The 24,242-nt window shown below is 41.8% G+C and overlaps 1 protein-coding gene across 1 annotated transcript in view; it reads left to right on the top strand.

Moving 5' to 3' along the window:
- LOC126428342 (histone-lysine N-methyltransferase 2C-like) overlaps positions 1-24,242 on the top strand; it is a 440,767-nt gene that overhangs the window by 91,887 nt on the left and 324,638 nt on the right. The window contains exons 22-26 of the mRNA XM_050090275.1: positions 1,071-1,230; positions 4,018-4,149; positions 5,589-5,705; positions 6,225-6,333; positions 23,849-24,054. Of these exons, the coding sequence (XP_049946232.1) occupies positions 1,071-1,230; positions 4,018-4,149; positions 5,589-5,705; positions 6,225-6,333; positions 23,849-24,054 (724 nt within the window). The remainder of the gene's footprint in view (positions 1-1,070; positions 1,231-4,017; positions 4,150-5,588; positions 5,706-6,224; positions 6,334-23,848; positions 24,055-24,242) is intronic.

The following is a 24,242-nucleotide window of genomic DNA, read 5'->3' as shown; positions in this document are numbered from 1 at the left end:
AGGGTATTTGATAATGTTATCTGATGAATACAACTCAAGTATTGGTGTGAACATAGTCGAGACTTGCAAAGAATCCAAATATCTTAGGTCTCAGTGTGATAAGCAGAAGCATCTATCTTGTGAAAAGGATGTAGAGCACCAAATGAACTGGAGTCTAGATGACTGTATGACAACTAAATGGTGTAACGTGGAGCAAATGTATAAGAAATGAATATATTACACAATTATTGGGAAAATAATGGTCTATAATTAAGAAGAATGTTAGCTGAAACTTAGGAAGGATATTACAAAGTTTGGAGATGGACATATTGTGAAGAAGTTACGGATTATCGCAGTTGGTATGTGTGCCAAATACAACTCTGAAAGAAAGAACAAATATGATACTAATAGGATAGAATGAGACGAGGTGCTGTGGTTCGGATGCTGTACAAAGATGTAGTAATTTGACTGGTGATCAGTTGTTCTGTTTGGAAAAGATTGAATTGTTGTGTACAGAAACCACACAAGTCTACTATTTCTTGCAACAATTTTATGCCATTAATGGACTAGTCTGGGATTGGCACACCATGTGCGTAAATTGTGGGAATTTGATGCCTCATCTCAGAAGACATTAGGCTGATAGGAAACTATGCCAATTGCAGAAACTACAGAAGTCAGTGAAAAATGCTGAAGATTCGATGATTAAACCAATTAATCAGTGAAGAGGTTCTGAATCCAAATGGGAAGAGGAGACATTTATGGCACGGAAGCACAGGAGGTAAAATATCTAGGAGGAGACAAATGCTCGACTACAGTAGGCACGTCCAAATGGGTATAGGCTGCAGTAATTACACGGAGATGAAGAGGCTTGCACAGGATAGACTAGCACGGAGAGATGCATCGAACGAGTCTCGAGATCGGAGACCACGAGCGATCGCCTCTCGTCTCCCGTGCCGGGGTCCCGGCATTTTTAGTGTCACATTTCTAGAAGTCTGTACGACAGTGCAGAGTATTTGTCCTCTTTTTGAGTTTAGGTACAGTTATCGTAGTGTTCCTAACGACTGCCGCTCACGAATTCTGCCCCGTTTCAGGAGCAGGTGGCCGGTGACGATGCCGACGGGAGCGACTCCGAGGTGCTGAACATGCTGCCGTTACCGGGTGACCTACTGGACACCGACCTCGTCGACACGATCATGAACGAGGACGATGACGACATTGCAAAAACTGGGGAAAACCTCGACGAAATTGGCGGTAAGCTCACGTGGCGGTACTGCGGAGAAATTATTTTTGTGTTGCAGTTTGGGCTCGTGGCACCTGTGAAAGTGGACTAGTGACTATTGTCACTTTACTTAGATGGGTTGCTGCAATTAAATTTTGTTCTTTCATTTTGCAATTGACTAGAAGATTTTCAGATTGTACTCAAAAAGTAGGTTCGTGTTCTCCGATTACATTCGGGTGGTCTCTGTAACGTGTACTCTGATCTCTTACGTCTGGCCGTCAGAAAGTTGGGCCAGTTTTTGCAGTGAGACTCTCACTCGATCTTCAAGTTGTACTTTTGCCAGTGTAAGTGAGCCATCAGATTGAAAGCCCTCAGGTGGCGGGGCTAGGACGATGGGAAGACGATCAGTTTATTCTTGTCATTTGTAATTATAAAATGCCTCAGTTGTATCCTAATTTATACAACAGTTCAATCTTACTTCACATTATTCTTCAGATTGTATAAAAATTATGTTACAGACACTACGATGTAAAAAGATGATTGTTTTTAAAATATTTACACACTGTACCACTGTGCACCACAGGGAGTGCGCATTTATAGTACGGTGGCTCTAGGTCGCAGTACGAAATAACATTCTTTGTAATAAACTTGGGCACTCCTTCCACTGGTGTTTCAGCATACTGAATGATTCAGCTCAATCACGTGTGCCCGTCACACACCTGTAGATTGTTGGCCCTAAGAAGGAAAAGCTTACATTATTTGAGAACATGCTGAGACCTCAGTTGAACTGAATTAGGAATTGCAGCCTCGGGAGTCGGGCCGGGAGCTGCCACTACAGGACAGTGCCACAACTCGTGAGCTGAGCTGTCATCTCTCCCGTCCTCTCTCTAGGGAATGCTGGTCCCGAGAGGTGTGTGGTGGGGAAAGAGGTATCGGCCGAGGAAATTTCGAATGGGTCACGAGTTATTCGTGGGTAGATTGGCTAGTAAAAGAATCTGTACAAGTTATAAAAATGTATATATGTACGGTTGTGTGTATGCACGTACATTTGTATGTTCAACATCTCCTCCTAAACCACTTAACCGATTTCAACCAAATTTGGTACACGTATCACCTGCTGTCTGGCAGGAATTACTACGGGTGTAAGAATGCCGTGTAACCCACGACACGCAAAAATCCGTACTCAGTCTTTCAGAATCCGAAAATGGGAGCCCTTAGAGATTTACAACAAACTTTATATGTAATTTCAAACCTTTAAGAAACTTTTTCTCGGCGATGACTCCCACAAAATGATGAAAGGAAAAAGTTTATCGCTTACTAAATTTTCGCTGCTTGTGCAGTAAAACTCCCACGTGAAGCGGCGTGTTTTAATTTATTCCTTCTTTACTACTAATTTTATGAATGTACTAGAAAAGTTACATCATTGTATTACACTTAGTTTGAGAGATACGGTGTCATAAACAACTGAGAACTGTGAAAAACTACTGTGTCATAGAAGACATTTAAATTTATTGCTTCATTGCTACTAACTTTATTCACAACATATTTCAGAGACAGTAGCCACATATAACATTAGATGTACCAGCAAAATTATGTCATTACACGACACACAGTTCAGGAAATGCGACATCGTAAGCACTGAGCTGCTCTAAAACGAAACTGCAGTCTGAAATTCGCTTGACATACAGGTGAAACTTGCTCACAATTGCGTGTGAAGTATGATAAATATATGTGAAATATATTTGACACAAGCATATGCGAGCAAAACCACGGACGAAGAGCTCGTACTTAACCCCCGGAACAATTTCGATCAGATAGGTACACAGATTAGTTACAATTTGGAAAGAAATACTGTAGGGGTAAGAACCACTAGATATGTGTTGTCGTGAGTGTGATAATGTGGAGATTGAAAAGGGGGAGGAGGAGACAGCCACAGATAGGTGGAGAGAGGGGGACAGAAAGAGTGAGAGTAGGAGGTGGGCAGAGAAAGTGAAGGGGAAGAGATGGACAGAGATGGGGAGTAAGAGAGGGGGAGGAGGAAGTGGAACTAGGAAGCAAAAGGGAGGAGATGAACAGTGGGAGGGGGCGTGGGATTTGGATGGGGGGAGGAGGAGGACGAGGTGGAATTATAGGAGGGAATGGAGGAGGTGTAAAATTGGAGGGGGGAGGAAGAGATGGACAGAGAGATGAAGGAGAAGATTGGAGTAAATACATACCCGGGCAATGCTGGGTACTCAGCTGGTTTCCTCTAAAAGACTGAGGTGCAGCTCGAGTTTGAGTGTGGCAGACAGTGTGACGCTGTCCTGTGCAGCCGGAGAATGTAACATTTCAGGGGTATCGGTGTCAGATCCTGTCTCTTTACTTACGTCTGTGTAACTGGTTTCGAGATTCGTGTATAAAATCGGGGAAGTATTTAAAACGTCTTAGTAAAAACTGTAAGTGTGCTTAACTCGAGCAGTTTGGACGCCGTGACTTTTCACTTTGTGTGGCCCAGCCAGTCTGTGTCTGTAACTGGTGTGGAGCTAAGGCCAGTTGCATAAATTAAATTTTTCTAGTGTACTCAGACTGTTGGCATAGTGCTAACATTTTGTGCCAGAAAAACCGGGTCTTTTCTGTTACCAATTTTATGTTTAATCTGTGGCCCTTAAGTGATTTTCCAACACAGTGTGCTTGTATTAATTGTGTGTTTGTCGTGTTTGGAAGCGGATAACTTTGTTCGAATCTTTTTTTCTGTTTACGTAATGTGAAGTGAAAAACGTGTTTACTGTGTTGTGTAACTCTAGAGAGAGCAGCAGTGTCACTTAATATTTCTTTTGCAGAAGACTCGGAGTTGAATGACTCACTTCCTATAACAGACGGTGGGGCAGACGTTTCGGGGACCAGTCAGAAGGACGAGCTCACGGACATCTTGAGTCCGCACTTTAACCTCGAGTCTATGGTGCGAGACACTGGTACGTTGCCTAGGTATTTTGTTTGTGTGTTTCTTTAAAATATGCCCTCAATTTCAGTTGTGATATACAATTATTGCACGTTCAGTATTTCAGTAATAAATATAAGCAGTTTGTGACAAGTACACCTCAGCTGTTTCTGACAGTGCTCTTTAATTATTACCGAAAGTGTAACTGTATTTCTACTCGAGCAACTTGTTCTCGGAGCAGTTTGAGGGATGTTTTTAAATGTAATTTGTATTTAATAATTTTGGGTATAGGTTAACCTCAGGTTTGTTAGTTAACATATATTTTACAATTGTCCTAGATCAAATATTCGTCAAATCCGCCGACACGGACGTAGCCGTAATATTCGCATACGGGAGCTATAATTGCGAAGTGAAATATGTGTCTCTTAATTGTGAGAGGTTTGTAAGGGTTCAAATATAAACTGTCTGCATAAAATGGAAAATATTATATATAAAAAACAAAGATGAGGTGACTTACCGAACAAAAGCGCTGGCAGGTCGATAGACACACAAACAAACACAAACATACACACAAAATTCAAGCTTTCGCAACAGACTGTTGCCTCATCAGGAAAGAGGGAAGGAGAGGGGAAGACGAAAGGAAGTGGGTTTTAAGGGAGAGGGTAAGGAGTCATTCCAATCCCGGGAGCGGAAAGACTTACCTTAGGGGGAAAAAAGGACAGGTATACACTCGCACACACGCACATATCCATCCACACATACAGACACAAGCCTTGTGTCTGTGTCTGTATGTGTGGATGGATATGTGCGTGTGTGCGAGTGTATACCTGTCCTTTTTTCCCCCTAAGGTAAGTCTTTCCGCTCCCGGGATTGGAATGACTCCTTACCCTCTCCCTTAAAACCCACTTCCTTTCGTCTTCCCCTCTCCTTCCCTCTTTCCTGATGAGGCAACAGTCTGTTGCGAAAGCTTGAATTTTGTGTGTATGTTTGTGTTTGTTTGTGTGTCTATCGACCTGCCAGCGCTTTTGTTCGGTAAGTCACCTCATCTTTGTTTTTTATATATAATTTTTCCCACGTGGAATGTTTCCTTCCATTATATAAAATGGAAAATAATTAGAAATGAAAGTTAAAACCGTGTGACGTTAAATGAAGTACTCGAGGCAGTACGGTGGACAGAACACGTACAAGTTGGAATAATACTGAAGGAGAAATGCCACTCACTGTTACTGTTTCTATTTCCATTTCCACTATGAAACTGTTTTGCAGTGTGTGCTAATTCCAGCTGCAGCACAGAAAAAGAAAACTTCACTACTGACACGCTAATTTTTTAGATGAAATAATTCTGTGTGGTGCTGTGTTACAAGAAGTGAACACAACATTTTCATCGAGCTTTTTAGATAGAATTCGTGCACCAAATTCGTTAAATGATTCATCAAACTGTACAGTTTCAGTTTTTTCATTTTCCGGTCGCAGGTCTCCCCAACATGGACAGCCGTGACGTGGAGGAAATCATCAAAGGAGTGCTGACAGACGAAGAGTCCCAGGAGTCGGTGTTTCCCACGGGAGCTGCCACCGCCCAGCAGTCTTCAGGTCTGTTAAAATGTTATTGGTAGGATGACTTGAGCTGGTTCTTGCACCAGAAATGGATTTATCACAGATTTTACGTGGTACATAAAATTGGAGGTCGACAGGTCTTCTTTCCGAGAGTAATTGCTAAATGGCAGGAGGCTTGTTAGGAAAAGGTGAGAAAAATGCTGTTTGAGAAGTGGTTTTTACATTGGGTGAGGAGGGATAATAACTATTCTGGCTTTGATTTTATTGAGTAGGTATAAGAGATTTGTCCCAAAACTAATCAAAATGATTTAGGAAAACTGTTAGAATCGGCTAGCAGGGACTCGATGCCACAAACGTATCCTCACAGATGATACGATCGAGAAACTTTCCGAAAGTATCTTATTTGATTTTATAAGAATATCAAACTTTTATACATCTCTCTCTCTTTCTGTCCCCCCCCCCCCCCCGCCCCCCCTCCCCCCCTTTTCCCCAGGACAACGTACTGAAAATATTTTAAAGACTCGGAATTGTACTTTTTTGTGTTTTCTCTTCCAGGAGTGCAGCCCAACGCAGCTCTGCAGAGGACGCAGGTGGGGGGACCGCTGCCACCTGTCGTACCTTCGAGCCTGTCGTCGCCATCGCCCTACCATTCCGAGTACAGCAAGTAGGAAAACTTGTGCTGTCCTTAATTTTGATCCATATCGCGTCTTTTTGTTTTACTGAGTGCATTCTGCATTACTGGAAATGTGTGAACCACTGCAGTCATCTGTTTCAGAAAGCCTTAGATGACACTAAAAATTGCCATTTCAGTACCAAACTGTAATACCTATAGTGTCTTTGTAGATAAAAAGTAAAACCACACTATCATTCCTCTGCCTATTATGCCTCACCTCATTTCAATGTATCGAACTACTTAAGAAACATTTTTTGAAATACGCAGATATTTAGCACGTGCTTCTATTTGTGTAAAACAATTCTACAAACAGTGCTATCTTGTAATAGAGATCGAGCATACGACATAACAACTTTGTACGTATCGCACAGGCACTGAGTTTATTTGACGTACCACGTGCGTGACTTCAACTTTTGGGCAGTGCTCCCCTTGTGTGAGTCCATTGTGCTTTACTGTCTGTGTTCGTTTTGTTTCACTACAAAGCCGGTGCCCTACGCGTCATAGTCAGTCGTGTCTCTCCGCAGCTCGGACAGATGGGCCACCAAAATAATGCGCGGGAGAATGGACCTCGCATAATGTGATTACAGTCGTTACTAATTTTGGCCGTACGTTGTCTGTCTTCAGAATTTGTATGTCACAGCTGGCTTACAGCGAACATTGTGTTCGCGATACACGTTGTTGTGAAGTAAATGAGTGTGTTAAGTTCTGGAAGGATTATTTGCCACTTGCTGCCTGTAACGTTGGATTTAGAAGGTAGCTGATGGGTGGCGAAAACCACTATTATGATAGTGTTCTGCAATTATGTCTAAAAAATAATAATAATACATTCATAAATGCCAATCACATTTCTTCGTAAACAGAGTATAGTGTAGATGGAGTATAGTGTTTCCAGAAGAATTAACTCTAAGCTAGACATCTAGGAACAGATCACCTCCTTGTAGTGTCTATACAATGTTGCTTAGATAGTTATATACCCATGTGTTCATTTGTGTGGCGTTCAGCATTGGGTGAAGATTTTTGGTTGGCGGGTCGTGCACATTCACAGCTCTCGTAAAGATAAGTGTTTAATTGAGTAATAACAATTAATTTAGGCAATATTACATCAAAATTAAGTAAATTAATACCTATTGTAAGTTATAAAGTGAAGGGTTCACATTTTTTGTGTATTTTCTGAAAAAAGAAAACATTTCATAGGTGCGATTTTTGGACTAGGATTTGTTTACGTTGTGATATACTGTAAGTTAGTGTATTCTTATACGCTATCCATTTGATTCTCTAGTAAGTAGTCGAAGTGAAAAGTACCGAAATAAGTGGAAACTTTATATAGTGTAGGCTCAGTTCTTTGTTTACTTTTTTGTTTTGTCACGTAAACAATACAGGTTATACGAAGCTATTCTTTTTTTAACTCAGACTAAAGCTAAAATTTGTTTGCCATGACTTTCCATAGGATTGTTAGTTCCGGGGTGTGGTGTGAGGGTTGTTGCAGTTCTTTCATGTGGGTGACTGTAGCAGCGTGGGAATTGGGGAAATAAACAAGGCTCATTGCTTGTGTAGGATTTCCTTTAGAGATAGGAAGATAGTGGAACAGAAGGAGAAGATTGCTGGCCTTCAGGCGGAACTAGATAAAGCGAAACAAGATCTAGAAAGGTTAAGGGGGGAGAAGAGGTGGGAAGTGACAACAGTGTATGGAAGAAATAGGAATAGGATGTTCTCAGACGTTGTGACTGTGAATGTGGAAAACAGGTTTGATCTGTTGTCACAGTTGGAAACTGATGAGCCACAAATAGATGTAGGAGTAGACAGGTCACAACAAACTTTCAAAAAGTGTTTGAAAGAAGTCAGGAAAAGCTATGAAGAAGAAGAAAGTTTTGTTGTTAGGTAGTTCACGTGGTAGAGGTGTTGGCCGACTGTTGCAGGATGAACAAGGGTCAGGTTACTAGGTCACAAGCTTTTTTAAACCTAGTGCAAGCCTGGGTTAGGTGATAGAGGCTGTAGGCTCACTTTGTAAAGACTTCACAAAGGAAGACACTATGGTAATAGCAGGTGGGGCGGGCAACAGCATAGGTAGGAACCCTAATTATTCAATTGAGAGTGATCTGGTAAACATAGCTTCAGCAACAAGACATACTGATGTTGAGCTTGTGTCTGTTCTGAGGTGCCATTACCGACCTCATTTAAACTCTTCTGTTAGGAGAGTTAATTTAGAGGTGGAACGGCTGCTTGGATCAGATATGGATTCTCATATTGGTGTGGTTCCTGTTGACTCTATGAGCAGGTGGGACTATACTAGGCATGGCCTTCACCTCAACAGGAAAGGGAGGGGAAAACTGTCTGGACTAATAAAAATTATTGAAAGGGGTGGGGAGTTAACTGTCACAAGTGGTAAAATACCAGTGCTTACAAGTGACAGATGAGCAGGTTTTTTAGGGTAGGGAGGGCAGAAACAAAAGATGTTCAGAGACAGGCTGAAAATGACATTCACATTGAAAAAACAGGCAGCCAGAAAGCAAACTTTGATGTACACAATTCATGCTGACAACCTCTGATTGAAACTGTTGTTGTTGTTGTTGTTTTTGTTATTGTTGTTGTCTTCAGTCCTGAGACTGGTTTGATGCAGCTCTCCATGCTACTCTATCCTGTGCAAGCTTCTTCATCTCCCAGTACTAACTGCAACCTACATCCTTCTGAATCTGCTTAGTGTATTCATCTCTTGGTCTCCCTCTATGATTTTTACCCTCCACGCTGCCCTCCAATGCTAAATTTGTGATCCCTTGATGCCTCAGAACAGGTCCTACCAACTGGTCTCTTCTTCTTGTCAGGTTGTGTCACAAACATTTGTATTCCTTTTTGCCTGCTTCATTTACTGCATTTTTATATTTTCTCCTTTCATCAGTTAAATTCAATATTTCTTCTGTTATCAAGGAACCATGGACCTTGCGGTTGGTGGGGAGGCTTGTGTGCCTCAGCGATACAGGTAGCTGTACCGTAGGTGCAACCACAACGGAGGGGTATCTGTTGAGAGGCCAGACAAACATGTGGTTCCTGAAGAGGGGCAGCAGCCTTTTCAGTAGTTGCAAGGGCAACAGTCTTGATGATTGACTGATCTGGCCTTGTAACAATAACCAAAATGGCCTTGCTGTGCTGGTACTGCGAACGGCTGAAAGCAAGGGGAAACTACGGCCGTAATTTTTCCCGAGGGCATGCAGCTTTACTGTATGATTAAATGATGATGGCGACCTCTTGGGTAAAATATTCCGGAGGTAAAATAGTCCCCCATTCGGATCTCCGGGTGGGGACTACTCAAGAGGATGTCGTTATCAGGAGAAAGAAAACTGGCGTTCTACGGATCGGAGCGTGAAATGTCAGGTCCCTTAATCGGGCAGGTAGGTTAGAAAATTTGAAAAGGGAAATGGATAGGTTAAAGTTAGATACAGTGGGAATTAGTGAAGTTCGGTGGCAGGAGGAACGAGACTTCTGGTCAGGTGCCTACATGGTTATAAACACAAAATCAAATAGGGGTAGTGCAGGAGTAGGTTTACTAATGAATAGGAAAATAGGAATGCGGGTAAGCTACTACAAACAGCATAGTGAACGCATTATTGTGGCCAAGATAGATCTGAAGCCTACACCTACTACAGTACTACAAGTTTATATGCCAACTAGCTCTGCAGATGACGAAGAAATTCAAGAAATGTATAATAAAATAAAAGAAATTATTCAGATAGTGAAGGGTGATGAAAATTTAATAGTCATGGGTGACTGGAATTCGGTAGTAGGATAAGGGAGAGAAGGAAACGTAGTAGGTGAATATGGATTGGGGCTAAGAAATGAAAGAGGAAGCCGCCTGGTAGAATTTTGCACAGAGCACAACTTAATCATAGCTAACACTTGGTTTAAGAATCATGAAAGAAGGTTGTATACATGGAAGAACCCTGGAGATACTAAAAGGTATCAGATAGATTATATAATGGTAAGACAGAGATTTAGGAACCAGGTTTTAAATTGTAAGACATTTCCAGCGGCAGATGTGGACTCTGACCACAATCTATTGGTTATGACTTGTGGATTAAAACTGAAGAAACTTGCAAAAGGTGGGAATTTAAGGAGATGGGACCTGGGTAAACTGAAAGAACCAGAGGTTGTACAGAGTTTCAGGGAGAGCATAAGGGAACAATTGACAGGAATGGGGGAAAGAAATACAGTAGAAGAAGAATGGGTAGCTTTGAGGGATGAAGTAGTGAAGACAGCAGAGGATCAAGTGGGTAAAAAGACGAAGGCTAGAAGAAATCCTTGGGTAAGAGAAGAAATATTGAATTTAATTGATGAAAGGAGAAAATATAAAAATGCAGTAAATGAAGCAGGCAAAAAGGAATACAAACATCTCAAAAATGAGATCGACAGGAAGTGCAAAATGGCTAAGCAGGGATGGCTAGAGGACAAATGTAAGGATGTAGAGGCTTATCTCACTAGGGGTAAGATAGATACTGCCTACAGGAAAATTAAAGAGATCTTTGGAGATAAGAGAACCACTTGTATGAACATCAAGAGCTCAGATGGAAACCCAGTTCTAAGCAAAGAAGGGAAAGCAGAAAGGTGGAAGGAGTATATAGAGGGTCTATACAAGGGCGATGCACTTGAGGACAATACTATGGAAATGGAAGAGGATGTAGATGAAGATGAAATGGGAGGTACGATACTGCATGAAGAGTTTGTCAGAGCACTGAAAGACCTGAGTCGAAACAAGGCCCTGGAGTAGACAACATTCCATTGGAACTACTGACAGCCTTGGGAGAGCCAGTCCTGACAAAACTCTACCATCTTGTGAGCAAGATGTATGAAACAGGCGAAATACCCTCAGACTTCAAGAAGAATATAATAATTCCAATCCCAAAGAAAGCAGATGTTGACAGATGTGAAAATTACTGGATAATCAGTTTAATAAGCCACAGCTGCAAAATACTAACACGAATTCTTTACAGACAAATGGAAAAACTAGTAGAAGCCGACCTCGGGGAAGATCAGCTTTGATTCCGTAGAAATACTGGAATACGTGAGGCAATACTGACCTTACGACTTACCTTAGAAGAAAAATTAAGGAAAGGCAAACCTTCGTTTCTAGCATTTGTAAACTTAGAGAAAGCTTTTGACAATGTTGACTGGAATCCTATCTTTCAAATTCTAAAGGTGGCAGGGGTAAAATACAGGGAGCGAAAGGCTATTTATAATTTGTACAGAAACCAAATGGCAGTTATAAGAGTCGCGGGACATGAAAGGGAAGCAGTTGTTGGGAAGGGAGTAAGACAAGGTTGTAGCCTCTCCCCGATGTTATTCAATCTGTTTATTGAGCAAGCACTAAAGGAAACAAAAGTAAAATTCGGAGTAGGTATTAAAATCCATGGAGAAGAAATAAAAACTTTGAGGTTCACCGATGACATTGTAATTCTGTCAGAGACAGCAAAGGACTTGGAAGAGCAATTGAACGGAATGGATCGCATTTTGAAAGGAGGATATAAGATGAACATCAACAAAAGTAAAAATGTTCAAATGGCTCTGAGCACTATGGGACTCAACTGCTGTGGTCATCAGTCCCCTAGAACTTAGAACTACTTAAACCTAACTAACCTAAGGACATCACACAAATTCATGCCCGAGGCAGGATTCGAACCTGCGACCGAACAAAAGCAAAACAAGGATAATGGAATGTAGTGTAATTAAGTCGGGTGATGCTGAGGGAATTAGATTAGGAAATAAGACATTTAAAGTAGTAAACGAGTTCTGCTATTTGGGGAGCAAAATAACTGATGATGGTTGAAGTAGAGAGGATATAAAATGTAGACTAGCAATGGCAAGGAAAGTGTTTCTGAAGAAGAGAAATTTGTTAACATCCAGTATAGATTTAAGTGTCAGGAAGTCATTTCTGAAAGTATTTGTATGGAGTGTAGCTATGTATGGAAGTGAAACATGGACGATAAATAGTTTGGACAAGAAGAGAATAGAAGCTTTCGAATTGTGGTGCTACAGAAGAATGCTGAAGATTAGATGGGTATATCACATAACTAATGAGGAGGTATTGAATAAATTGGGGAGAAGAGGAGTTTGTGGCACAACTTCACAAGAAGAAGGGACCGGTTGGTAGGACATGTTCTGAGGCATCAAGGGATCACCAATTTAGTATTTGAGGGCAGCTTGGAGGGTAAAAATTGTAGAGGGAGACAAAGAGATGAATATACCAAGCAGATTCAGAAGGATGTAGGTTGCAGTAGGTACTGGGAGATGAAGAATCTTGCACAGGATAGAGTAGCATGGAGAGCTGCATCAAACCAGCCTCAGGACTGAAGACCACAACAACATTAAACCAAGGATTTCTACTAGCCCTCGTCTTTTTACCTACTTGATCCTCTGCTGCCTTCACTACTTCATCGTTGAGAGCTACCCATTCTTCTTCTATTGTATTTCTTTCCCCCATTCCTGTCCATTGTTCCGTTATGCCCTCCCTGAAACTCTGTACAACCTCTGGTTCTTTCAGTTTACCCAGGTCCCATCTCCTTAAATTCCCACCTTTTTGCAGTTTCTTCAGTTTTAATCTACAGTTTGTAATCAATAGATTGTGGTCACAGTCCACATCTGCCCCTGGAAATGTCTTACAATTTAAAACCTGGTGCCTAAATCCCTGTCTTACCATTACGTAATCTGTCTGATAACTTCTAGTATCTCCAAGCTTCTTCCATGTTTACAACCTTCTTTTATGGGTCTTGAACCAAGTGTTAGCTATGATTAAGTTGTGCTCTGTGCAAAATTCTACCAAGCGGCTTCCTCTTTCATTTCATACCCCCAATCCATATTCACCTACTATGTTTCCTTCTCTCCCTTCTCCCTCTCTCGAATTCCAGTCACCCATGACTATTAAATTTTCATCTATCTGAATAATATCTGTTACCTCATCATACATTTCATCAATTTCTTCATCATCTGCAGAGCTAGTTGGCATATAAACTTGTACTACTGTAGTAGGCATGGCCTTCGTGTCTATCTTGGCCACAATAATGCGTTCACTATGCTGCTTGTAGTAGCTTACCCGCATTCCTATTTTCCTATTTATTACTAAACCTACTTGTGCATTACCTCTATTTGATTTTGTATTTATAACCCTGTAGCCACCTGACCAGGAGTCTTGTTCCTCCTGCCACAGAACTTCACTAATTCCCACTGTATCTAATTTTAACGTATCCATTTCCCTTTTTAAATTTTCTAACCTACCTGGCCAATTAAGGGATCTGACATTTCACGCTCCAATCCGTAGAACGCCAATTTTTTTTCTCTTGATAATGATGTCCTCGTGAATAGTCCCTGCCCGGAGATCCAATGGGGGACTATTTTACCTCCGGAATATTTTACCCATGAAGACGTCGTCATCATTTAACCGTACTGTAAAGCTGCATGCCCTCGGGAAAAATTACGACTAGTTTCCCCTTGCTTTCAGCCGTTCGCAGTACCAGCATAGCAAGGCCGTTTTGGTTGTTGTTACAAGGCCAGATCAGTCAATCATCCAGACTGTTGCCCCTACAACTACTGAAAAGGCTGCTGCCCCACTTCAGGAACCACACATTTGTCTGGCCTCTCAACAGATACCCCTCCGTTGTGGTTGCATCTGTATCACTGAGGCATGCAAGCCTCCGCACCAACGGCAAGGTCCATGGTTCATGGGGGGAGGGATTGAAACTAGAGATACTCGAAAATAGGCAGGAAAATTAGGTTCATCCAGTTGTAATCCAGCCAATGCACAAAATCAGTTATCACTATTGCATCAGAAAATTTGAGGACTAAGAGGTAAGCTTTACGAGTTACTTATTTGTGTTGAAGAATTAGAGCTGAGCAAACTAGTTGATACAATCTGCCTCGCTGAACATCATGTGACCACTGGTATAGATATGTTAAATGTTACAGGATTCTAGTTAGCTTCTTATGTTTGTAGAGAAGATATGGGGAAAGGAGGAGTTGCCGTATTTGTCAGAAACTGTTTTGATTTCAAGAATATTGATATTAATAAAGTTTGCTCAGAGCAGCACTTACAAGCTTATGCAACAGAAGCAGTATTTCATAATAATTCCTTTACTAACAATGAGATATAGGGGCTGGTCAGTAGTTACCTCAGCTCAGTACAGCCGATAGATACACAAAAAACAGAACCGAAAATTTACATTCCTAGCTTTCGGAACAAATGCTCCTTCATCAGGGAGGAGAGAGGGGAAAGAAAGGGAAGAAGGGAAAGTAGATTCAGTTACTCACAACCCAGGTTATGAAGCAACAGGGAAAGGAAAACAGGGAGGGTAGCAAGGATGGAGGCATGGTTGTCAGAGGGAAGCCAAAGATATTCTACTGTAAGTACTGTGCCAGCTTCATACCAAAGAGGATGCATACAGAAGTACAGTACTTACAGTAGAATATCTTTGGCTTCCCTCTGACAACCATGCCTCCATCCTTGCTACCCTCCCTGTTTTCCTTTCCCTGTTGCTTCATAACCTGGGTTGTGAGTAACTGAATCTACTGTCCCTTCTTCCCTTTCTTTCCCCTCTCTCCTCCCTGATGAAGGAACATTTGTTCCGAAAGCTAGGAATGTAAATTTTTGCTTCTGTTTTTTGTGTTATCTATTGGCTGTACTGACCTGAGGTAAGTACTGCCCAGCCCCTCTCTCTCTCTTTGTTAGTGTTTGTTTCACATCTTTATATGAGATTTTCCATTAATCATTTATAATAATTCCTTTATAATAATAGGAATATACAAATCACATTCAGGAAATTTTAACCTCTTCATAAAAAATCTGGGAGCTTTGCTGTCCAATCTCATAGTAAAAAACAGGGAAATAGCAGTTGCTGGGGATTTTAATGTGGATTTATTGAAAAGCTCTGTCAGTGAACAATTATTGCAGTCAGTAATACTATCATTTGATTTAGTTTCTACTGTGAACTTTGCTACTAGGATATGTAAATGCTCTGAGACTGCTATTGATAATATCTTTGTAGACAAATCTAGGGAAAAAAGTCGTATCACAAAACCAATAGTTAATGGGCTATCTGATCATGACATGCAGCATCTTGTGTTAAATGTTGAAACTTGTCAGGATAGAAGATCTATTAAATCTGAGTACAGGAAGGTAATAAATAAGTAAAAAATTGAGAAATTCAGGAAATTGCTCAAAGACTTGAACTGGATTGATGTTTACAATACGTCTAAATCAAATGGAAAATACAAAGCATTCATCAATAAAGTTGCCTCCACTTTTGAAAATTGTTTTCCCGTAAGGTAACTAAGATCTACATCTACATCTACATCTACGTCCATACTCCGCAAGCCACCTGACGGTGTGTGGCGGAGGGTACCTCGAGTACCTCTATTGGTTCTCGCTTCTATTCCAGTCTCTTATTGTTCGTGGAAAGGAGGATTGTCGATGTGCCTCTGTGTGGGCTCTAATCTCTCTGATTTTATCCTCATGGTCTCTTCGCGAGATATACGTAGGAGGGTGCAATATACTGCTTGATTCCTCGGTGAAGGTATGTTCTCAAAACTTCAACAAAAGCCCGTACCGAGCTACTGAGCGTCTCTCCTGCAGAGTCTTCCAATGGAGTTTATCTATCATCTCCGTAACGCTTTTGCGATTACTAAATGATCCTGTAACGAAGTGCGCTGCTCTCTCTCTCTCTCTCTCTCTCTCTCTCTCTCTCTCACACACACAACCCTATCTGGTACGGATCCCACACGGGTGAGCAATATTCAAGCAGTAGGCGACTAAGTGTACTGTAACCTACTTCCTTTGTTTTTGGATTGCCTTTCCTTAGGATTCTTCCAATCCCAGTCTGGCATCTGCTTTACCGACGATCAACTTTATATGATCATTCCATTTTAAATCACTCCTAATGTGTACTCCCAGATAATTTATGGAGTTAACTGCTTCCAGTTGCTGACCCGCTATATTGTAGCTAAATGATATGGGATCTTTCTTTCTATGTATTTGCAGCACATTACACTTGTCTACATTGAGATTTAATTGCCATTCCCTGCACCATGCGTCAATTCGCTGCAGATCCACCTGCATTTCAGTACAATTTTCCATTGTTAAAACCTCTCGATATACCACAGCATCATCCACAAAAAGCCTCAGTGAACTTCCGATGTCATCCACAAGGTCATTTATGTATATTGTGAATAGCAACGGTCCTACGACACTCCCCTGTGACACACCTGAAATCACTCTTACTTCGGAAGACTTCTCTCCATTGATAATGACATCACACAGAAGTCAAAAAATAATCTCTGGTTTACACAAGGAATGAAGATATCATGTAGATCATGTAGGACAAAAAGGAGACTGTATTTACTATCTAGGAACAGCTCTGGTGTTAGAATTGTAATGTATTACAAAGAATACTGCAAGATATTGAAGCAAGTAATTCAAAAATCAAAGCAGCTTTATTATGAGAAAAACATAATTACATCTGGAAACAAAATAAAAACTGTCTGGGATATAATTAAGTCAGAGACAGGTGGGGCCAAAAAGGAAGAGGAACAGATAGCACTAAAAAAATGAGACTTTGGTAACAAGTACAGGTAGTGTTGCAAACCTCAACAAGTACAGGTAGTTTTGCAAACCTCTTAAACAAGTACTTCATTTCTGTTACTGAGAGCTTGGGGTTATCAGGTTCGGTGAACAGTGCAATGGAGTATCTGAGACCAGTCTTTAAAATTAACTTCAGTAAAATGGAAATGGCACTCACGTCTCCCAAAGAAGTAGCATCTATCATAAAATCCTTAAAATCTAAGTATTCCAGTGGGTATGATAACATATCTACAAAGTTAATCAAAGAGTGCTCATCCAAGTTGAGTTCTATCTTAAGTTATTTGTGTGATCAATCTCTTATCAGCGGAACATTTCTAGACTGGCTAAAATATGCTGAAGTTAATCCTCTTTACAAGAAGAGGGATAAAGAGATTCCATCAAACTATCGACCAATTTCACTTTTGCTGGCTTTCTCAAAAATATTTGAAAAGGTTGTGTTCAAGCGTTTCCTTCAGTATCTGAGTGCAAATAATACGAGGGCGGTTCAGAAAGTAACCTCCGATTGGTCACAGTGCGGGTTGTGGGGGGAGTAGCGACGCCATCTGTGCGTTCACGCACTCAACAGGTCAGTCGGCATCAAGCCGTGGTCGAGTGAACGTCGTACCTGCGCTAGTTTAGTTTTTGTGGCAGTTTGAAATGTGTGCTGCAATAGAAAACCCCGCCAAATATGAAGTGCGTGCTGTCATAAGGTTTTTTACAGCCAAAGGATATTCTGCAGCAGCTATTCATCGTGAGCTTTGTGCCGTGTACGGACCAAGAGTTATGAGTGAAGGAGTTGTCCGTGAATGGGTACGTTTATTTAAAAGTGGACGAGAAAACGTTCATGATGAAGAGAGGAGTGGTAGACCATCATTGGTGACTGACGAACTCGTTCAGACAGTTGATGCAAAAGTTCGTGAAAATCGACGTTTCTCAATGTCGGAGTTGTCTACTGGTTTTCCACAGATTTCTAAGACTCTCTTGTACGAGATAGTGACAGCAAGATTGGGTTACCGTAAGTTCTGTGCACGATGGGTGCCCAAAATTCTTACCACAAAACTCAAAGAATGGCCTCTGCATTAGACTTCGTCACGTTATGAGGACGAAGGAGAACCATTGTTAAACAGAATCGTGACCGGTGACGAAACCTGGATTAAGTACGTGAACCCTGAGACAAAAGAACAATCAAAGATGTGGGCACATTCAAATTCGCCTACCAAACCAAGAAAAGCCTCGCAAGATTTTTCTGCCAGAAAACTGATGGCAACGGTGTTTTGGGATGCCAAAGGGGTGTTGTTGGTTGAATTCATGGAACGTGGTACGACCATTAATCAAGACGTGTACTGTGAAACAATAAAAAAGTTACGACGGGCTATACAGAACAAACGCCGTGGTATGCTGACTTCCGGTATCGTTTTTTTGTACGATAACGCCCGTCCTCACTCTGCTCGCAGAACAACGGCCCTTCTTGAGTCCTTCAAGTGGGACGTTATCAACCATCCACCTTACAGCCCAGACCTGGCGCCAAGTGATTATCACCTCTTCATGCATTTGAAGAAATGGCTCGGGTCACAGCGGTTTGATGACGACGAAGAGCTCAAAGATGCGGTCACAGGCTGGCTCCAGGCACAAGCGGGTGATTTTTATGCAGAAGGAATTTCAAAGCTTGTGAAGAGATACGATAAGTGCCTCAATTGCTATGGAGACTATGTAGAAAAATAGTGCAAAGATGTAGTTGTAAGATGTATATATTAAAATATTTTTATTTAACTTGGTGTATTTTTTTAAATCAACCGGAGGTTACTTTCTGAACGGCCCTCGTATATTGTCTAATCGCAGTCTGGATTTCTTAAGGGTTCTGACAGAGAGAAAGCTATTTACAATTACAGTGAGAATGTACTTAACTCATTAGATAATAATATATCTAAAAACAAAGATGATGTGACTTACCAAACGAAAGTGCTGGCAGGTCGATAGACACACAAACAAACACACAAAATTCAAGCTTTCGCAACAAACGGTTGCTTCATCAGGAAAGAGGGAAAGAGAGGGAAAGATGAAAGGATGTGGGTTTTAAGGGAGAGGGTAAGAAGTCATTCCAGTCCCGGGAGCGGAAAGACTTACCTTAGGGGGAAAAAAGGACAGGTATACACTCGAGCGCGCGTGCGCGCGCACACACACACACACACACACACACACACACACACACACACACACACACAAGCAGACATTTGTAAACCCGAAGAGTTAGGCCAGAGATGTCAGTCGAGGCGGAAGTACAGAGGCAAAGACGTTGTTGAAAGACAGGTGAGGTATGAGCGGCGGCAAATTGAAATTAGAAATTAGCGGAGGTTGAGGCCTGGTGGGTAACGAGAAGAGAGGATATACTGAAGGGCAAGTTCCCATCTCCGGAGTTCTGACAGGTTGGTGTTTGTGGGAAGTATCCAGATAGCCCGGGTGGTGTAACACTGTGCCAAGATGTGCTGGCCGTGCACCGAGGCTTGTTTAGCCACAGGGTGATCCTCATTACCAACAAACACTGTATGCCTGTGTCCATTCATGCGAATGGACAGTTTGTTGCTGGTCATTCCCACATAGAAAGCTTCACACTGTAGGCAGGTCAGTTGGTAAATCACGTGGCTGCTTTCACACGTGGCTCTGCCTTTGATGGTGTACACCTTCTGGGTTACAGGACTGGAGTAGGTGGTGGTGGGAGGGTGCACGGGACAGGTTTTACACTGGGGACGGTTACAAGGGTAGGAGCCAGAGGGTAGGGAAGGTGGTTTGGGGATTTCATAGGGATGAACTAAGAGGTTACAAAGGTTAGGTGAACGGCGGAAAGACTCTCTTGATGGAGTGGGGAGGATTTCATGAAGGATGGTTCTCATTTCAGGGCAGGATTTGAGGAAGTTGTATCCCTGCTGGAGAGCCACATTCAGAGTCTGATCCAGTCCTGGAAAGTATCCTGTCACAAGTGGGGCACTTTTGTGGTTCTTCTGTGGGGGATTCTGGGTTTGAGGGGATGAGGAAGTGGCTCTGGTTATTTGCTTCTGTACCAGGTCGGGAGCGTAGTTGCGGGATGAGAAAGCTGTTTTCAGGTTGTCGGTGTAATGGTTCAGGGATTCCGGACTGGAGCAGATTCGTTTGCCACGAAGACATAGGCTGTAGGGAAGGGACCGTTTGATGTGGAATGGGTGGCAGCTGTCATAATGGAGGTACTGTTGCTTGTTGGTGGGTTTGATGTGGACGGACGTGTGAAGCGGCCATTGGACAGGTGGAGGTCAACGTCAAGGAAAGTGGCATGGGATTTGGAGTAGGACCAGGTGAATCTGATGGAACCAAAGGAGTTGAGGTTGGAGAGGAAATTCTGGAGTTCTTCTTCACTGTGAGTCCAGATCATGAAGATGTCATCAATAAATCTGTACCAAACTTTGGGTTGGCAGGCCTGGGTAACCAAGAAGGCTTCCTCTAAGCGACCCATGAATAGGTTGGCGTACGAGGGGGCCATCCTGGTACCCATGGCTGTTCCCTTTAATTGTTGGTATGTCTGGCCTTCGAAAGTGAAGAAGTTGTGGGTCAGGATGAAGCTGGCTAAGGTAATGAGGAAAGAGGTTTTAGGTAGGGTGGCAGGTGATCAGTGTGAAAGGAAATGCTCCATCGCAGCGAGGCCCTGGACGTGCGGAATATTTGTGTATAAGGAAGTGGCATCAATGGTTACAAGGATGGTTTCTGGGGGTAACACATTGGGTAAGGATTCCAGGCGTTCGAGAAAGTGGTTGGTGTCTTTGATGAAGGATGGGAGACTGCATGTAATGGGTTGAAGGTGTTGATCTACGTAGGCAGAGATACGTTCTGTGGGGGCTTGGTAACCAGCTACATTGGGACGGCCGGGATGATTGGGTTTGTGAATTTTAGTCCTGTAACCCGGAAGGTGTACACCATCAAAGGCAGAGCCACGTGTGAAAGCACCCACGTGATTTACCAACTGACCTGCCTACACTGTGAAGCTTTCTATGTGGGAATGCCCAGCAACAAACTGTCCATTCGCATGAATGGACACAGGCAGACAGTGTTTGTTGGTAATGAGGATTACCCTGTGGTTAAACATGCCTCGGTGCATGGCCAGCACATCTTGGCACAGTGTTACACCGTCCGGGCTATCTGGATACTTCCCACTAACACCAACCTGTAGGAACTCCGGAGAGGGGGAACTTGCCCTTCAATATATCCTCTCTTCCCGTTACCCACCAGGCCTCAACCTCCGCTAATTTCAATTTGCTGCGGCTCATACCTCACCTGTCTTTCAACAACATCTTTGCCTCTGTACTTCCGCCTCGACTGACATCTCTGGCCAAACTCTTTGCCTTTACAAATGTCTGCTTGTGGCTGTGTATGCACAGATGGATATGTGTGTGTGTGCGAGTGTATACCTGTCCTTTTTTCCCCCTAAGGTAAGTCTTTCCGCTCCCGGGATTGGAATGACTCCTTACCCTCTCCCTTAAAGCCCACATCCTTTCGTCTTTCCCTCTCCTTCCCTCTTTTCTGATGAAGCAACCGTTTGTTGCGAAAGCTTGAATTTTGTGTGTATGTTTGTGTTTGTTTGTGTGTCTATCGACCTGCCAGCACTTTCGTTTGGTAAGTCACATCATCTTTGTTTTTAGATATATTTTTCCCACGTGGAATGTTTCCCTCTATTATACTCATTAGATAATAAATTAGACGCTACTGGTATTTTGTGTCACCTGCCAAAGCCTTTGACTGTGTGAACCACAGCATTTTCTTAACTAAATTAGAACATTATGGTGTCACCGGCAGTACTGCAAAATGGTTTGAATCTTATCTAACTAACAGGAAACAAAGGGTTGTCATTGCGAAATACCTGTGCAGTAAGCTGTCAGTCTTCATCTGACAGGGAATTAATTACATGCGGTGTTCCTCAAGGTTCCATTTTGGGTCATTGCTTTTTCTTGTGTACATTAATGACCTCTCATCTGTTACATTGCCAGATGCTAAGTTTGTTTTGTTTGCAGATGATACAAACACTGCAATAAGTAGCAAGTCAAGTACAGGTTTATAAATAGCTGCTAATCAAATTTTCACCGTCATTAAACTTTGAGAAGACCCACTATATGCAGTTCAGAACTTGTAAGAGATTTCCTTCCAGCATGTGTACAACATATGATGATCTGCAGATTGAAGAGGTTGACAGTGTTAAATTTCTGGGGTTACAACTCGATAATAAATTCCGTTGGGAACAGCATACCACAGAATCGCTTAAGCGCCTAATCAAGCCTGTATCTGCTGTGAGAATGATGCCAGATGTAGGAGATATAAATATAAAAAAACTTGCATACTTTGCTTACTGTCATTCTATTATGTCATATGGGATTGTATTCTGGGGCAACTCGTCAAACCGAGCAAAAGTTTTTAGGGTCCAAAAGCGTGTGATAAGAATCATTTCTGGTATAAATTCAAGAACATCTTGTAGAAACCTGTTCAAGGAACTTTGTATTCTAACCACTGCCTCTCAGTATATTTATTCCTTAATGTAATTTGTTGCAAGTAATACATCCCTTTTTCCAACCAATAGCTCAATACAAGGAGTAAGAACAATCTACCAGTCTACAGAGGTAGACCTAAAATCACTTACCTTGATCCAAAAAGGGGTCCAATATTCAGGAACACACATTTTCAAGAAATTGCCAGTAACCATTAAAAACTTGGTTTCAGATAAAGCATGGTCTAAACAGAGTTTGAAAGATTTTTTGATAGGCAACTCCTCCTACTCCGTAGATGAATATCTTAACAGAGACCGTTAAGCCATCTTAAGTAAAATTATGTTAGATTTCAGTTTTCATAGCACTTGGTCACAACAGTCAAGATTAGGTATTTTGTGTATGATAAATTTATTAATAGTGCATGACAGTGTTTCATTCTGACAGCGCGTTAATTCTGTAAATATTAGCTGTTCCTGTTTACTGCATTATATTAACCTATTTCGACTATCTCTTGGCAGATGATCAGTGTAGTAAGTATAATATTCAAATGTTCTGTGTTTTTATGTTTACTTAACACCCACAAGAGTCATCTCATCTTTTGGGTCTATGGAACAAAAATTGAATCTAATCTAAAAGAATATACTGTTTCTCGTCTACTCTCACTGCTATTCTGTATTCCTTTTCACAGTGGTAACGGATTCCGTTATTCTTTGAGATACACTATTAATTCATATTATGAAATCCCATAATATGTCAGTAGAGAAACTGCAAAAACAATGCTGTATTTGTATCCATTTATGTCTACATATACATCTACACGGTCACACTGCACGGTCTGCCTGGCAGAGGGTTCATAACCACCTTTTGAGCTATTGCTGTACCGTTCCACTCTCGAACAATGTGCTCCGATTTATCGTATTTTATTACGGTGATCATTTCTACCTGTGTTGGTGGGTGGCAACAAAATATTTTTCACACTGAGCGGAAAGTTGGTGACCGAAATTTCACAAGAAGATCCTGCCACAAAGAAAATTCCTTCATTTTATTGATTGCCACCCCAATTCTCGTATCTGTGGCACTGTCTCCCCTGTTTCGCAATACCGCAAGTTGTTTCTGTGCGCAGTCTAAATAATTGAATTATTTCACAATTTTTGTACTCATTGGAAACACAAAATAATAAACATTGTTGCTGCAGATATTTTTAAGACTGTATTATTTCTCGCAAAATATTTCTTTTGTGATCCACATGTGAAAGCTACAGACTTTATCTGCGTTCTGCTTTGTAAAACTTGGAGTGTCTTTCTGTACTGGATAATCTTTCTTTCAAACTGACTACTTACGTAAAAGATTTCAAACTATTACGATGTAAACAGTACGAGAATCTCAAAGTAGTCTCTCGTCTGCCCGACACGTGTAGTAGTCCGCAGTTCAGCCCTGCATTCTCGGAGCCGGCCAGCCCGTGGATGTCTCCTGCTGAAGTCGGTGACGGTGATGGCGTTTCCTCGTACAATGCTCGCACGGCATTAAAAATGGAGGCAGATGAGCCGCTGGGGGACCAGGCTACAATATCTGCCGTACTGTACGCAAACCTCCACCATCCGGAGCTGAAGAAGGAGTTCCCAGGTGAGACGGAGGTAGATCTTCCTTTGTACGATAAGGTTTTTGCGGCATCTTAGGCCAGTAGATAGTGCCTTGTGTATGTTTATTAGTTAGAAATTCCCCCACCAGCGTTTTTCACGCAATTGGCTTCATCGGAGTTCGCAGTGGTGTCAAGTTTTATATGATGATTGACTTACATATGCAGAAAATAA

The sequence above is a fragment of the Schistocerca serialis genome, chromosome 12 (genome assembly GCF_023864345.2).
Source record: "Schistocerca serialis cubense isolate TAMUIC-IGC-003099 chromosome 12, iqSchSeri2.2, whole genome shotgun sequence".
NCBI classification, from domain to species: Eukaryota; Metazoa; Arthropoda; class Insecta; order Orthoptera; family Acrididae; genus Schistocerca; species Schistocerca serialis.
Note: the sequence above shows the minus strand (reverse complement) of the source record. Positions and strands in the feature narration are given on the sequence as shown.